Source organism: Rattus norvegicus, chromosome 8, assembly GCF_036323735.1.
Source record: "Rattus norvegicus strain BN/NHsdMcwi chromosome 8, GRCr8, whole genome shotgun sequence".
In the NCBI taxonomy this organism is placed as follows: domain Eukaryota; kingdom Metazoa; phylum Chordata; class Mammalia; order Rodentia; family Muridae; genus Rattus; species Rattus norvegicus.
Window position 1 is genome coordinate 38,838,866 of NC_086026.1, and position 15,875 is coordinate 38,854,740.

Here is a 15,875-nt window from a genome sequence, read left to right on the forward strand (position 1 = left end):
TGAGTATGTGTACATGAATGTAAGTACCTGCAGAAGCCAGAGGCATTGGGTCCTCTGGAATGACAGTTATAGGAGGTGGTGAGCAACCTGTCATGGGTGCTGGGAGCTGAACTGAGGGCCTCTGGAAGAGCACCAAGTGTTCTTAACCACTGAGCCACCTTTCCAGTCACAGAAACATGCAGTAGGAAAGGAAGAGTCAGCTAATATTTTGTTTTGTTTCAAGGTTAGTTCTCACCATGTATCCCTAGTTAGTGGTTCTTAACCTGTATGTCATGACCCCTTTGGAGGTCGAACAACCCTTTCTCTGGGGTGGTCTAAGCCTATTAGAAAATACAAACATGTACATTGCAATTCATAATGGTAGCAAAATTACTATTATGAAGTTATGAAGTAGCAACAAAAATACATTTATGACTGGAGGTCACCACATCACACAAGTCTCATCATTAGGAAGGTTGAGAACCACTGTCCTGGTTGTCTGCATTCTGTGTCTATGTAGACCACTCTGGACTCAGTTCTGGGATTAGAGAGGATACCAGGCTTGGCTTGATAGATATAAAATTTTAATAATTTTTGGGACATAAAATTTGTATATTACATATTCGTTACTTATGTCACAGTATATCAAACCTAAGAAATGATGCCCAGATATAATTGTGTGAAACCTTTTTGCTCTATTCTTCTAAAATTTTCATGCTTTTTAGGTCTTATTTTACATTGTTGATCCACTTTGAGTTAACTTTTTATACATAGTAATTAGGTAATGATCTGCCCTGATTCTTTTACGTATGGATATACTGTTTCCCCCAGCACCATTTGTTGAGAATACTTTCCTTTCTCTATTGAATGATGTTGGTGCCCTTGTCAAAATCATTTAATCACATATATCAGCGGTTGTTTCTGGGCTTGTTCTGTAATGCCTGCCTTTACACCAGTAACACAACTGCTTTCCTTATTAGAGATTTCTAGTAAGTTTTGAACTCAAGAATGATGATTTGCTCAGATTTTCTTCTTTTGAATATTGATTTGACCAAACACTGTCATTGGGGATTGACAGAGATTGTGTTGACTCTGTATATTGTTTTGGGGACAGTAATGAGATCTTTACAATATTAAATTGTCTAATATATAAACATAAAATATTTTTCTACTTACATCTTATTTCCTTAGTGTCTTTTATTTATATCAGTTTCAGTGATATAAATAGTGTAGAAAACTTCCTATAGCAGCTCCATTTTTACTTTAGTGTCACAAAATTAAAGCAGAGTGAGAAGAGTCATGAGAAAAAAATTAAAAAAGATGACATGTTGGCTCAGTTTCTTCCTGGCCCGTCAGAACCCAGCCAGTTATATGCATGTGTGGATAGTCAGTTGTATCGTTTCTGTCACTGTGTTGTCTCTGATTCCTCCTGGAAGTAACCTCAGAGTGGCCATTTGAACGTAATGACCTCTGGCATCTAGAGGCTCTGATGAGGAGTGCTTGTCAGTCATTTCAGGACTCCTTGTTTGTGGGCGTCTTTCTGACCCATCTAAGATTTTGTCCTATAAAAGTTTGACCCTCATATGTCTCCTGTGGGTCTCTTTAAGTTCATATTATTGTGGCTCATGTGCATCTTAGTATTCAGCAGATCATTGTGTCCTGAAATTCTGTTGTCCTCTTTTTCCTCTCTTTTTTTGTGGGGGAGCCTCCCCCCATACATTTGTACATTCCATGGCATCCTGCCCTTCACTTGAATCTGGTACTCTTCTTCAGTACCTCGGCCTGGTTCTTTCATATCCCTTTGACTTGGTCATTTGTTTTATCTTCTGGTTTTTTGACTCTTTTGTGCCTGCTCTGATCTGCCTTTGACTGCTTTGAATACATTTTCTATTTTAGTTGTACTTTCTTAGCTCTGCAATTTGATTGTGGCTTCTTTTTAGTTTAATATATCTCCTTATTAATGTATTATCTCATCTATAGAGTGTTTTCTTGACTTTCTTTTCATGTTGCTCTAATTTTCTTAGTATTATTAGCATGGTTATTTGTCTGATGTATCTGCCATGAGGTCTTTTTCAAGGGCAATAGTTGCTGATAATTTACTTCCTCCTTTTCCTTCCTTCCTTCCTTTCTTTCTTTCTTTCTTTCTTTCTTTCTTTCTTTCTTTCTTTCTTTCTTGTTTTTTATATATTAGTGTGTTTTTATATATTAGTGTGTCCTAACACTAGTGTGTTAGGACATTTATTGGCCTAGCTTGTAGGAATGTGGTCTGGATGATGCAGCAGTGGCTTTCTCCCACTGGAAAGGCCTGATAGGTGTTCCTCCTGTGAGGGTGGATGCCTCAGCTGTCTCATCTGGTACTTAAGGCCTGGAGGATTCCTGGAGAGTTGCTGGTCTTCAGTCTGTATTGGAATTCCACAGAAGTTGGTTCTGTTATTGGAGAGGGAATGCTGTAGCTTTAGTGTAGAAGAACTTGTCAGCAAGAGTTGGGGCAAGCAGACAAAAAGCCAAGTTCCTTTTTCTCCTGTCCTTTTACCTGGGCTGCCATCAGAAGCTGCAGCTCACATTTAGATTCAGATAATCTGGTCAAGGAAATTCCTCACAGGGTGACCAGCAGCTTGACTTGTAGTTGATTCCAAATGCAGCTAAGTGGACAGCCAGAGTTGGCCATCACAGAGAGAGACCTCACTCTTTAGTTCCTTTAAACATTTTGAGGGTAGAGTCTATGTTAGAGATGACTTGCAAGGAAGCTGGAAGATTGGTGAGGTACTGTCTCTGTTCTTTACTGCCAAGCCATAGGCCACAGTCCTTTGAGTGTAGTGTGTGTACTCTTCCCGCCTGCTTTCGTGGTTCTTTTGCTCCTTCTCCTTACTGCCAGTGTTTTCCTGTGGTTTACAGTTCAGTGAGCTCCTTCTACTCCAACCTTCCCAAGCCCTGGTGACTAGGTGCATTATAGTCTGGAACAGAAGGACTGTCTTCCTTAGCCTCTTTCAGCTTTTCTGTGTCATTTCAGTCTTAGCTGTTGAGTGTCTTGATTGCCTCAGAGGGATGTTTCTTAGCCCTTCTCGTCTTTTCAGCACTGTCCTCCTAGGCTGTAGAGATCCTTGCTTGGAGAGGCTCCCTGCTCTGCGTAGGCTACTCCCCATTCTCCTGCTCTTCCTTTAATATATTGATTCCATACCCTTGACTCCTACTTGTGGGAAGCAGATGACAGCTGGACATCAGTCAGCTCTTGAGTGGCAGTCTCCCAGGACTCGGCTGACATCTTGTGCTGTCTGAGGCAGATTCTTGATTCTCTGGCACCTCTGCCAGGCTCCAGGCCCATGTTTGTCTCTGGCCTTAAAGTCTTGTCTCTTTCAGAAATTACTTAGGATTCTTTTTATTCTTAAATCTTTAATTTTTGAAAACTCCAACTGTGCCACGAAACTGCGTTACTCATTGTAACCTCGTTGAACAGAGTACCTTTGTTACATCTGATTTTTAATAAGTAACTTCCTGTGACGCTCGCTCCCCGTTCACATAGAGAATGTACCTTCTTCAGCAGAGCGCTTCTTTCAGTATTAACTACAGTGACACATGGCATTTGTGAAGGGCTTCTTGAATGCCATGTGACGTGAGAATAGATATTGTGCCCTTTCCCTCCCCCCTTTCCAGATGAGACACTAAATAAGTAAGTGACTACTGCATGTCACTTACCGTTACTTTGGAACACAAGGTCGCACTTTGCGGAATAGATGTTGTATTGTAATACCATTTCCAAATTGGATCAGGTGACTGCATGAACTGGTAAAAGAAATAAGAGTCCAGGAAAAAAAAACAAAGCTTGACGGATGATGGTTTGCAGCCTCGGTGCTGGCATAGGATAAAGAGTGATCCAATCTATAGCAAAACGTCTTGGCTCTATACCTCACCTAAAGATGATTGGTTCTCAGCTGTTGCCCTTGTGGGCCCAGTATCGCCAATTTTCTGTATTCTTCAATAGAAGCCATACATCTGCATTTTTTCACAGGAGACCTTACAGTCTATGTGCTATCTGCTTATTCTAATAAAAATGAAAGAAACCCAGTGTTCAGACCCAAATGCCAAGTCTGAAATTAACCATGCATATAGGCTCAACCATTCTCTGGGCAGCCAGTTTGCTTTCCCTACGGTAGTCTGGGCTATTTTTAAACTTGTCTTGGAAACTCTCAGTATACAGTATAATGCTTTCGTACATAAAAAAAAAAAAAGGGAATGAAGACCTGATTATGTAACAGTATCTTACTTACACTTTTATGCAGTTGTGCCTGTTATCTAACTGGGAATTTGTGAAAATGTGTTGGTTTTTTTTTGTTTTGTTCCCCTTAAATTGTGAATTCTTCATTACCTGCTTTGAGCCATAGACTTATAAGGCTCATTAAGTTGATGTCAGGGTTCAAGTATTATTGGATGCTTAGTTGATTCTCATTTGTGAATGATGACTTTCTTCTTCCTTTCTTCTGTGACACAGCTTTCACTATCAGAAGAACAGAATGAAATAATGAAAAACGGCTGTGAATCTAAAGAGCTGGTCTACCTCGTGCAGATTGCCTGTCAGGTAATTTTGAGAATGCACCCTTTACATAGAATTAGTTATCTAGAGTGACTATTAAATGGCCCACTGTAATATATTTCTCACATTGCTTAAAGGCTGGTAATCGACAGTAAGATGCTTCTATGGAAATGTAATTGGACTATCAATAACTATCGCAACAGAGCAAAGTGGTGTCTTTTAAAAAAGTAGTAAGCATCGTCGTGCAGTAGTGAGCGCACCCCTGAGATTACAGTTCGTGTACTTCCTTAGTAGGATGTGGAAACTCCTGAGGCTTTGCAGTACTGAGGTACAGTGACAGTGTTAACATGGTGCGTCTTAGCCTTTCGCATCAGTACTCCTAAACACCAGAGTTGAAGCCAGCAGTCGAACAGAATCAGCTGAGAATACAACCTTCAGTACACGATAAGGTAAGTGAGTCGTTGATCACGTGTCATGAGAGAAAGGGACCATTTGTCTCTGACTCACGTGGGTTGCAGCCCCACAGATGTCCCACATATCAAATATATATGTTACGACTCCCAAGGGGAGCAAAATCACAGTTACGAAGTAACAATGAAATAGTTTTATGGTTGGGGATCACAACGACATTGGAACTGTATTAAAAGATCACGGGATTAGGGAGATTGAAAACTACCGCTGTATGGTGTAGCGAGACGTGTGCACGGTTCGGCAGCTTGCTGCTTCTTGACCGTTCACGCGATACTATTCACCCGACTCGCTTGCTCACCATGAGATTTAAAACGTGCCGCTTTAGATCAGTAATTCCTTCCTCTAGCAAACACGGAGCGCGTCTCAGATCACTTGTTCTGCACTCACGGAGCCCTCTGCCTGTCGGTCAGTTGGTTATTGGAAAGCAAATGTTTTAGAGGGAGACTTTATTTTGTACACAACTTTTAGTTTTGGGGAAGAATAAGATATAGAATTTCTATGTTTTTTAAAAAACAGAATAATCATGTTCGTGAAGTTAAAAGTCTGGAAAGCTTTGCTCATATTGTATGAGGAATATGTAAATTCTTAGTTTTGGTTTTAAACAAAATTTTTAAAATTTAGTACTTTATGTTTTAGGCATTGACGTAGATTAGGGACTATCAGCTTGTATATAATTAAGATATGTTCCATTGCGTGTACCACAGTTTCAAGAAGAAACAATGAGGTCTAAGTGCTGTGTAACATTTCATAACATGCTTCTGTTTGGAGAGGTACTTTTTTATTTCAGTGTTTTGATAACAGATAAGACACGAACATTTGCATTTGATGCCTTTTCTCTTTTAGGGTATAGAAGCAAAAAACACTTAGTGATACACAAACTAAAGGGTCTGGAACCTCCATCTCTTACTCTTCCCTTGAGTGATAGATGCTAGAGACGTAGTCTGTGCATTGGAGACTGGGTCCGAGATGACCTTTGCCTCACACCTGTTCACAACCTTATACTTTTCAAATTCACTGAGCACACGTGCACATGCATGCGTGCACGGGAGCACATACGAATGCACCCATGTTTAACCTTGGCAATGTTTTTAGCTCAAACCAGGACATTACATTTATTTTTCATAGTGAGGCAGAATGTGAATGGCTAGCCTCAGGTGATTGATGGGACCTGGTAAAAGAGGAGGAAGAAAAAAGCAAACTCAGAAAAGTATCAGATAGGCCTTTGCTGATTTGAAGTTTGGTCATATTAGGAGAAATGATGAGCTGAGTTTTATGTTCAAATATTAAATATTTTTCTAGTAAACTACTACTAATAGATGAATAGAAATATGTTCTTTATCCATCAAACACAGTTGGTATGTTTGGCATGGCGTTTTCTTCCACAGTCCAACACATTTTAGCATCTCTTCTTATCATTAGCCATACTTTAAATACATAATTGTTATGCGATTGTGCTTCTGTGTATTATTGACCTAGATGCTACATAGTTTCGTTGTTGTAAATAATCTGGCCAAACCGCTTAAAGGATTTTGGATCAGTTGTTAACAATACTTATTACACCAGAGTCATAATTTACTATTTGATAACGATGGCATTCATCTCTTGCTCAGCTGACTCACTGTGTGCAGTTACTGAAGCCTTCCCACCACACATGCCAGCCATAAGCCATATCTAATGAGAATTAAAAAGATAATTGAAAGCCTCACAAAGAAGGAAGCTGAGGTTCACTGTAGTTGCTGTCCTAAGCTCTGTGGAGTCCTAGCTGGAGCTGCAGAAGAGTTCAGCTTTCTGACTGCCATCTACCTCCATGCATTTTTCATTCTAGAATAGATTGGAAAAAATGGACTAGTCTGTCAATCTTGAAACAGTCTGGAATCACCTGGGGAATCTCACTGGAGGGTTTTCTGTGTCAGGGTGGCCCTGTGTGCATGTCTGAATTGTCTTCATTGGGCAAATTGATCTGGGGAAGCTCTAGGCCTCTGTGGGCAGTACTTTCCCCTTCCTTCCCGTCCTAGACTGTGTAAGAGTGGGGAAAGTACTTAAATAATAGGCACCATGCGTTCACTCTCTCTAACTGTGGATGTTACATGGCTAGCTGTGCTAAGGTCCTGCTGCCTTGCTGCCCCTGCTATGATGGACTGTAACCTGGGACTGAGAGCAAAGAAAGCCCTTTCTGCCCTAAAGTGCTTTTTGTAAAGAAAAGCAACAAGAAAGAAACATAGGCTCACATTAGTATAGTGTGCTTCAGGAGCTATTCATCCATGCATTTTTATTACTCTGCTAACTTCTACATCTTACCAATATATACTTAAAGTTCTTCTTAAATAAGTCATTTTGTATGTATGAGTGAATCACATGCCTTCTGGTGACCTTGGAGGTCAGAAGAGGATATTGGGTCCCCAGGACCTGGTGTAATAGATGGTTGCATGCGGACATATGGGTGCTGGAGTTTGAACCCGTGTCCTCTGTAAGAGCAGCCAGTGCTAATCATTGAGCCATCTCTCCAGCCTCAAGTTCTTTTTATTTATTTAAAATTCTTCATCTGTCATCTTACATTTTCTCTTGTTTTATTAGCTTAGAAGGAAACAAATTAAATGGATGGGTCTTCTTTTCTGTGGGTTGTGATGATAATTTCTTTGGGTATTATCTTTTTTATTGTATTTTTTAATTTACATTTCAAATGTTATCCCCTTTCCCGTTTCCTGTCCATAAACTCCCTATCCCATGCCCCCTCCCCTGCTTCTATGAAGGTGTTCCCCCTCCTCCTCCCCCCTCCCCCCTCCCTGCCCTGACATTCCCCTACACTGGGAAGTTGAGCCTTGGCAGGACCAAGGGCTTCTCCTCCCATTGGTGCCCAACAAGGCCCATCCCCGCCTACATATGCAGCTGGAGCCATGAGTCAGTTCACGTGTTGTCTTTGGGTAGTGGTTTATTACCTGAGAGCTCTGGTTGGTTGGTATTGTTGTCCTTATGGGGTTGCAAACCCTTTCAGCTCCTTCAATCCTTTCTCTAACTTATCCAATGGGGACCCAGTTCTTGGTTCAATGGTTGGCTGCAAGCATTCGCCTCTATTTGTCAGGCTCTGGCTGAGCCTCTCAGGAGACAGCTTTATCAGGCTTCCACTTCTTGGCATCAGCAATATTGACTGGGTTTGCTGCCTGTATATGGGCTGGATGCCCAGGTGGGGTAGTTTCCAGATGGCCTTTCCTCCAGTCTCTGCTCCACACTTTGTCTCCATATTTCCTCCTGTGAATATTTTTGTTCTCCCTTATAAGAAGGACTGAAGCATCCACACTTTGGTCTTCCTCCTCTTGAGCTTCATGAGGTCGGTGAGTTGTATCTTCAGTAATCCGAGCTTTTGGGCTAATATCCACTTATGAGTGAGTGCACACCATGTGTTTTTGTTTTGTTGTTCTGGGATTGGGTTACCTCACTCAGGATGATATTTTCTAGTTCTATCCATTTGCCTATGAATTTCATGAAGTCATTGTTTTTGATAGCTGAGTAGTATTCCATTGTGTAGATGTACCACATTTTCTGTATCCATTCCTCTGTTGAAGGGCATCTGGGTTCTTTCCAGCTTCTGGCTATTATAAATAAGGCTGCGATGAACATAGTGGAGCACGTGTCTTTTTTATATGTTGGGGCATCTTTTGGGTATATGCCCAAGAGAGGTATAGCTGGATCCTCAGGCAGTTCAATGTCCAATTTTCTGAGGAACCTCCAGACTGATTTCCAGAATGGTTGTACCAGTCTGCAATCCCACCAACAATGGAGGAGTGTTCCTCTTTCTCCACATCCTCGCCAGCATCTGCTGTCATCTCAGTGTTTGATCTTAGCCATTCTCACTGGTGTGAGGTGGAATCTCAGGGTTATTTGATTTGAATTTTTCTGATGACAAAGGATGTTGAACATTTCTTTAGGTACTTCTCAGCTATTTAATTTAATTTATTCTCAGCTATATAATTCCTCAGCTGAGAAATCTTTGTTTAGTTTGTACCCCATTTTTAATAGGGTTATTTGACTCTCTGGAGTCTGACTTCTTGAGTTCTTTGTATATATTGGATATTAGCCCTCTATCAGATATAGGATTGGTAAAGGCCTTTTTCCAATCTGTTGGTTACCATTTTGTCTTAATGACAGTGTCCTTTGCCTTACAGAAGTTTTGCAATTTTATGAAGTCCCATTTGTCAATTCTTGATCCTAGAGCATAAGCCATTGGTGTTCTGTTCAGGAAATTTTTCCCAGTGCCCATGTGTTTGAGGCTCTTCCCCACTTTTTCTTCATTTAATTTAAGTGTAACTGGTTTGATGTGGAGGTCCTTGATCCACTTGGACTTAAGCTTTGTACAGGGTGATAAGCATGGATCGATCTGCATTCTTCTACATGCTGACCTCCAGTTGAATCAGCACCATTTGTTGAAAATGCTATCTTTCTTCCATTGGATGGTTTTAGCTCCTTTGTCAAAGATCAAGTGACCGTAGGTGTGTGGGTTCATTTCTGGATCTTCAATTCTTTTCACTGATCTATCTACCTGTCTCTGTACAAATATCGTACAGTTTTTTTTTTTATCACTATTGCTCTGTAATACAGCTTTTGGTCACGGATGGTGATTCCCCCAGAAGTTCTTTTATTGTTGAGGATAGTTTTTGCTATTTTGGGTTTTTTGTTATTCCAAATGAATTTGCAAATTGCTCTCTCTAACTCTATGAAGAATTTAGTTGGAATTTCGATGGGAATTACAGTGAATCTGTCGATTGCTTTTGGCAACATGGCCATTTTGCGTAGATGTGTATGTGTTGTAGCTCCCTAGGGAAAGTCCTATCACATAGTAGGGGGCATTATCTCTACCCCTTCCGTCTACATGCAAAATGACACTGTTAAGTTCTAGAACACTCAAGGGACATAGCCCAGGCTATCTGGGTTCAGGTTTAGGTAGATAGAGTATAGCTTTCATGATATTAAAATATTAGCAAATGGCCTATCATGGGCCCAAAGCAAGTACAACAGACAACAGATACCAGTCAAAGAAATCTAATTTAGCTGGTAAGGTGAAAGTCTTCTGAGAATTAACCATAGGAAAAGCACTTCCAGAGGCTATGAAGACCAGGTCAGTGATCCTCCAGGTCCTCTTTTCCTCTGACTAGTGTCATCTAAAGTTCTCTTAACTAATATGTGCCTAAGAGCTTCCCTCGCAGATCCCTCCGTTCTGTCCATATCTTTTGTGAGCAAATACATCAGCAACCTTGGAAGAAAAAAAACACTGTCCTCTTGTCTCTTGTCTCTTGCTGTGAGTGGGACATCTTCTGAAAATGATGCTCCTTTTTTCTTTGTCTATTTCTTGTATTTCCTAAGAAAAACCCCAAAATTGACTTATTGTAAACTTTGCAAAAATGAATAATAACCCTGCGAAATTTTAGTATAGCGAAAATATGAAGAAAACTCTATTTTTATGTTGAAAATTGAATGTTTTAAAAGGTCAAAGTTCAAAGAACTCAATTATAGATAGTTCCACTACATGGAATGGAGCATTTGTAAGTATAATGTCAGTATTTCTTAGTGTTAAAAGTTTTCTTTTTGTTATTACATTCTTTAGCAAGTCAGTATCCGTTTTAAAGTGATAAATTTAAACATACTTATTTTAACTTTCCCTCATGGAAATCCTGCTTTGTCTCTTCTAAAGTATAGTTTCTTTGGTTGAAGTGTGATTGTCTTTAATAAAATACACAGTGTTTTATTATTATATTGCTTTAGAGTAGATGATACCAACAATTCTATTTATTTGCTTATCTATTTATCATCTATCTTTATTTTCATGTTTTTTTTTTTTAATTCTCTCATGTATTACATCTGGACTACAGTTTCCTCTTCCTCCCCTTCCCCAATCTCTTTCCCCTAACCTCCTTTTTCTCCCAGATCCACACAGAAAAGAGCAGGCCTCCCAGAGACATCAACCAAACAGCATAACAACCTACCATAAGACCAGGCACATTCCATCACATCGCAGGTGGACTAGGCAACCCAGTAGGAGGAAAAAGGTACCACAAGTAGGCAAGAGAGTCAGGGACAGCCCCACCTCCCTTTAGTTACGATTCCCACAAATACACCAAGCTACTCAGACTCAATAAAATATGCAGAGGACCCAGGTCAGACCCATTCAGGCTCCCCGATCTCTGTAAACCCACCGTGAGTCCTGGTCCCTTGATTCTTTGGGTCCCTTGATTCTTTGATGCCCCTGAACCTTCTGCTTCCTCGCATCCTTCCTTTCCCTCCTAAGGACTTCCTAAGCTCTGCCTAATGCTTAGTTTTGGGTCTCTGCATCTGCTGTCATCAGTTGCTTGATGAAGTCTCTCTGTTCTCTGTGATGATGATTCTGCTAGGCTTTGGTCCTAGAACACTTTTCAAATAGGGCAGTCTGTAGGTCGAACGAAGAGTTGGTGACTGGGTTGGTGTACTAGTCCCTCCACTTGACACCTTGCCTGGGTTAAAGAAGATGGCCGGGTCAGGCCTCATGTTCCCCATCACTAGGAGTCTTTGCTGGGGTTACTCTCATATATTCCATGGCGTTTCCATGGCACCAGGTTTTCAGCTCGCCTCCCAATTCCAGTCGTTTCTCCCAGCATTCTTCTCTCTCACTGGATCCCTCCTGTTCCCAACCCAATTCATTCCCAGTCCATCTGTGAGATCTATGTCTCTTCCCGAGAGATCTTGGATCCTCCCTGAAGCTCTCCTTGTTACTCTCTCTGGGTTCATGGACCATAGCATGATTATCTTTTAATTTATAGCTAATATCGATTTATAAGTGAGCACACACCATGTTTGTCTTTCTGGGTCTGGGTTACCTCCCTCAGGACGATTTTTTTTCCAGTTCCATTTTGCCTCCAAAATTCACGATATCATTGTTTTTAACAACTGAGTAGTACTCCTTTTTGTAAATATACCATATTTTCTTTATTCATTATTCAATTGAGTAACATCTAGGTTGTTTCCAGTTTCTGGCTATTATGAATAAAGCCTCTATGAACACAGGTGAGCAGGTGTCTTTGTGATAGGATGGGGTGTACTTCGGGTATATGCCCAGGAGTGGTATAGCTGGGTCTTGAGGTAGGACAATTCCCAGTTTTCTGAGAAACCACCATGTTGATTTCCAAAGTGGCTGTAAAGGTTTGTACTCCCACTAGCAGTAGACGAGTGTCCCCTTGCCCCACATCCTTGCCAGCGTGAGCCGTCACTTGTGTTTTTTGATCTAAACTGTTCTGACTGATGTGAGATGGAGTCTCAAACTCATTTTGATTTGCATTTTTCTGATGACTAAGGATGTTGAACATTTCTTTAAGTGTTTCTCAGCCATTTGATATTCGTCTGTTGAGAATTCTGTTTAGATCTGTATCCCATTTTTTTTTAAAATATTGGATTATTTAGTTTGTAATGTCTAGTTTCTTGAGTTCTTTATATATTTGGATTTTAGCCCTCTGCCAGATAAGGGGTTGGTGAAAATCTTTTCCCATTCTGTGCACTGCCGTTTGTCCTATTGACAGTAAGCGTCCTTTGCCTTACAGAGCTTTTTAGTTTTACAAGGTCCCATTTACTGTTGTTGACCTTAGTGCCTGCATATTTGTGTTCTGTTCTGGAAGTCGTCCCCTGTGCCAGTGTGTTTAAGGCTATTCCTCACTTGTCTGTCATGTTCAGTGTATCTGGTTTTGTTGTCATTGTCGTTGTTGAGGTCTTTAATCCACGTGGACTTGAGTGTTGTGCAAGGTCATAGATATGGATTTATGTGTATTCTTTTACATGCTGCCATCCAGTTAGACCAGCACCATTTGCTGAAGATGCTTTCTTTTTGCCATGGTATAATTTTGGCTTTTTAAAAATCACAATTCAGATATCCATAGGTGTCCAGATTTTCCTCTGGGTCTTTGATTCAGTTCTATTGGTCAACCTGTCTGTTTTTATGCTAACTCCATGTGGTTTTTATTACTACAACTCTAGTACAACTTGAAATCAGGCAAGGTAATACATCCACAAGTTCTTTTATTGTCCAGGATTGTTTTCCTATCCTTGATTTGTTTTTTTTATATGAAGTTGAATATTGTTCTTTCAAGGTCTGTAAAGAATCGTGTTGGAATTTTGATAGAGATTTCATTGGATGCCTAGATTGCTCTTGGCCGGATGGCCATATTTATCATGAGTATGGGACACTGTTTCATCTTCTAATATCTTCTCCAATTTCCTTCTTTGAAGCTGTGAGGATTTTATCATATAAGTCTTTCGATTGCTTGGTTAGAGTTACCTCAAGATATTTTATATCATTTGTGGCTATTGGGAAAGGTGTTGTTTCCCCATTTCTTTCTCAGTCTGTTTGTCTTTGTATATAGGACCACCACTACTGAAGGTGTTTATCAGCTCTAAGAGTTCCCTGATAGCATTTTTGGGGTTGCTTAGCGATATGATACGATCATATCATCTGCAAATAGTAATACATTGACTTCTTCCTTTCCAGTTTGTATCCCCTTCATCTCCTTTAGTTGTCTTTTTGCCCTAGCTAGAACTTCAAGTACTATATTGAGTAGATAAGGGGTGAGGGGGCAGCCTTGTTTTGTTCCTGATTTTAGTGGAATTGCTTTGACTTTCCATTTAATTTAAAGTTAGCTATTGGCTTGCTGTCAATTTCCTTTATTATGTTTAAGTGTAAACTTTGTATCTTGATCTCTCCAAGATGTTTATCATGAAGGGCTGTTGGATTTTATCAAGGGTTTTTTCATGTGTGAGACAATCCTGTGTGTTTTTTCTTTCAGTTTATTAGTGGATTACACTGACAAATTTTTATATCCTGGGATGAAGCCTACTTGGTCACAATGGATGATCTTTTTGATGTGTTCTTGAATTTGGTTTGCAAGTATTTTATTGAGTATTTCTGCATCAATGTTCATGAAGGAAATTGATCTGTGATTTTTTTTTCTTTGTTGAATCATTGCATGGTTAGGGTATCAGAGTGACTGTGGCCTCATAAGATGAATTTTGCAGTGTTCTGTTTCTGGTGTGTGGAATAATTTGAATAGTATTATTAGTATTAGGACTTCTTTGAAAGTCTAGTAGAATTCTGAACTAAAATCATCAGGCCTTGGACTTTTTTTCTTTTTGGTTAGAAGCCTTTAAAAAAATGTTAGCATTTAATTAGTCCACACTGGGTGACTTCAAGCCATCAGGACACAGGCACCCCCAACACCCCTAATCTTCTCTTCAGCTCTTCTGCTGAAGACTTTGCCTTCACGATGACAGGTTGCTTAGGAAGCTTCCCCTTCCCCAGAATTCTGTAGTAGCCCAATTGCACAACATCAGTGACAGAGCAGCTCCAGCCTTGGTTTTGCTGCACTGACCTGTGTCTGCTCCCTGACCAATGTCCACAGTTTATCCAGGTTGACAGTTGGGCAGAAGCTCTGGTTCCTCTTTGAATGGTAATACCCCGTGGCAACTTTCCCAAAGTATCCTGGATGGCACTTGTTGAAATCGATCCTGTGGTGATGTATGCCTCCAGCATTCCTGCAGCCTCCGAGGTGCTTGTGGTGCATACCTATGCAGCCAAGGCCATGGCTCACATGACCCTGGGGCTTTGAGTCTTCCTCAGTCTGCATAGCATGGCGGCAGCACAAAAGAAAGAGCTGGTTAGAAGATTTTAACAACTGTTTCTATTTTCTCGGGGTTATATGTCTATTTAAATTGTTGCTCTTGACTTAACTTCAGTAAATGATATCTGTTGAGAAACTTGTTCCTTTCTTTTAGGTCTTCTAATCTTGTGGATTACAGGGTTTTAAGTATGAACTAATGATTCTTTGGATTTTCTTGGTGTCAGTTGTTATATCCCCCATTTCTCTTTGATAATTTCGTTATTTTCTCTCTGACTTTTAGTTAGTTCAATAAGGGTTTGTTAATTTTGTTGATTTTTCTCAAAGAAACCTGTATTTGTTTCATTGATATTTTGTATTGATCTCTGTATTTTTATCTTATTGATTTTAGTCCTGAGTTTGATTATTTCCACCCGTCTACTCCTCTTGGGTGTGTTTGCGTCTTTTTGTTGCAGAGCTCTTAGATGTGCTGTTAAATGGCTGCTCAGAGCTCTCCCGTTTCTTTATGAACTTTCCTCTTAGCACTGCTTTCGCTGTGTGTCCCATGGGTTCGGGTAAATTGTACATTCACTTTCATTGCATTCTAGGAAGTATTTAATTTCTTCATTTCTGCTTTGGCCCTGAAGTAGTTGAGTAGGGAGTTGTTGAGTTTCCATGAGTGCGTAGGCTTTCCGTTGTTTCTGTTGTGGATGTTTCAGTTTTAATTCATGCAATCTGACAGGATATAGAGGGTCATTTCAACTTTCCTGTATGTGTTGAGATTGGCATTTTGATCAAGTATATGGTCAGGTTTTGAGAATGTTTTGTGAGGCACTCGTTTCTGTGTATACATGTGTGCTGACATGAATTTATGTGACAACATGCCCACAGGTGTACACAGAGGCCAGAGGGTATAGGGTTTCCTGAAAGTGGAGTTAGAAGCATTTCACAACTGCCATGTGGGTGCTGGGAACCAAACTCCAGCACTCTTAACTGCTGAGCCATCTCTCCATCCCCAGGCATTAATAATTCTTACTAAAAGATAATAACTACATTTTCACTGAAACTAAAATCACTCAGATTTATTAGTTTATCTTTTCTGAGGATTAAGTGTAAGTATTATAGTAATCTCAGGGTTCTTTTGTGTCATGGTCACAGAGCAGACAGCTGGTTACAAGGGAATGCCTCCCAGTCTCAAAATATCTCCTATACTCTGTTCCCGTGCTTGGCATTCCGCCACAGACATGCATTAAGTGTCTCTGCTCCGCTCAGTCCAGTTCGCAAACACTGTTATT

At 40.3% G+C, this 15,875-nt stretch overlaps 1 protein-coding gene across 12 annotated transcripts in view; it reads left to right on the forward strand.

Moving 5' to 3' along the window:
• Arhgap32 (Rho GTPase activating protein 32) overlaps positions 1-15,875 on the forward strand; it is a 260,593-nt gene that overhangs the window by 159,498 nt on the left and 85,220 nt on the right. For 11 of the 12 annotated variants that reach the window (XM_063265405.1, XM_017595999.3, NM_001427098.1 and 8 more), the window contains one exon: positions 4,466-4,552. In XM_063265405.1, coding sequence (XP_063121475.1) covers positions 4,466-4,552 — 87 coding nt within the window. Of the gene's footprint in view, positions 1-4,465; positions 4,553-4,823; positions 4,957-15,875 lie in introns of those variants that run through there. The other variant, XM_006242777.5, reaches the window with a different exon arrangement.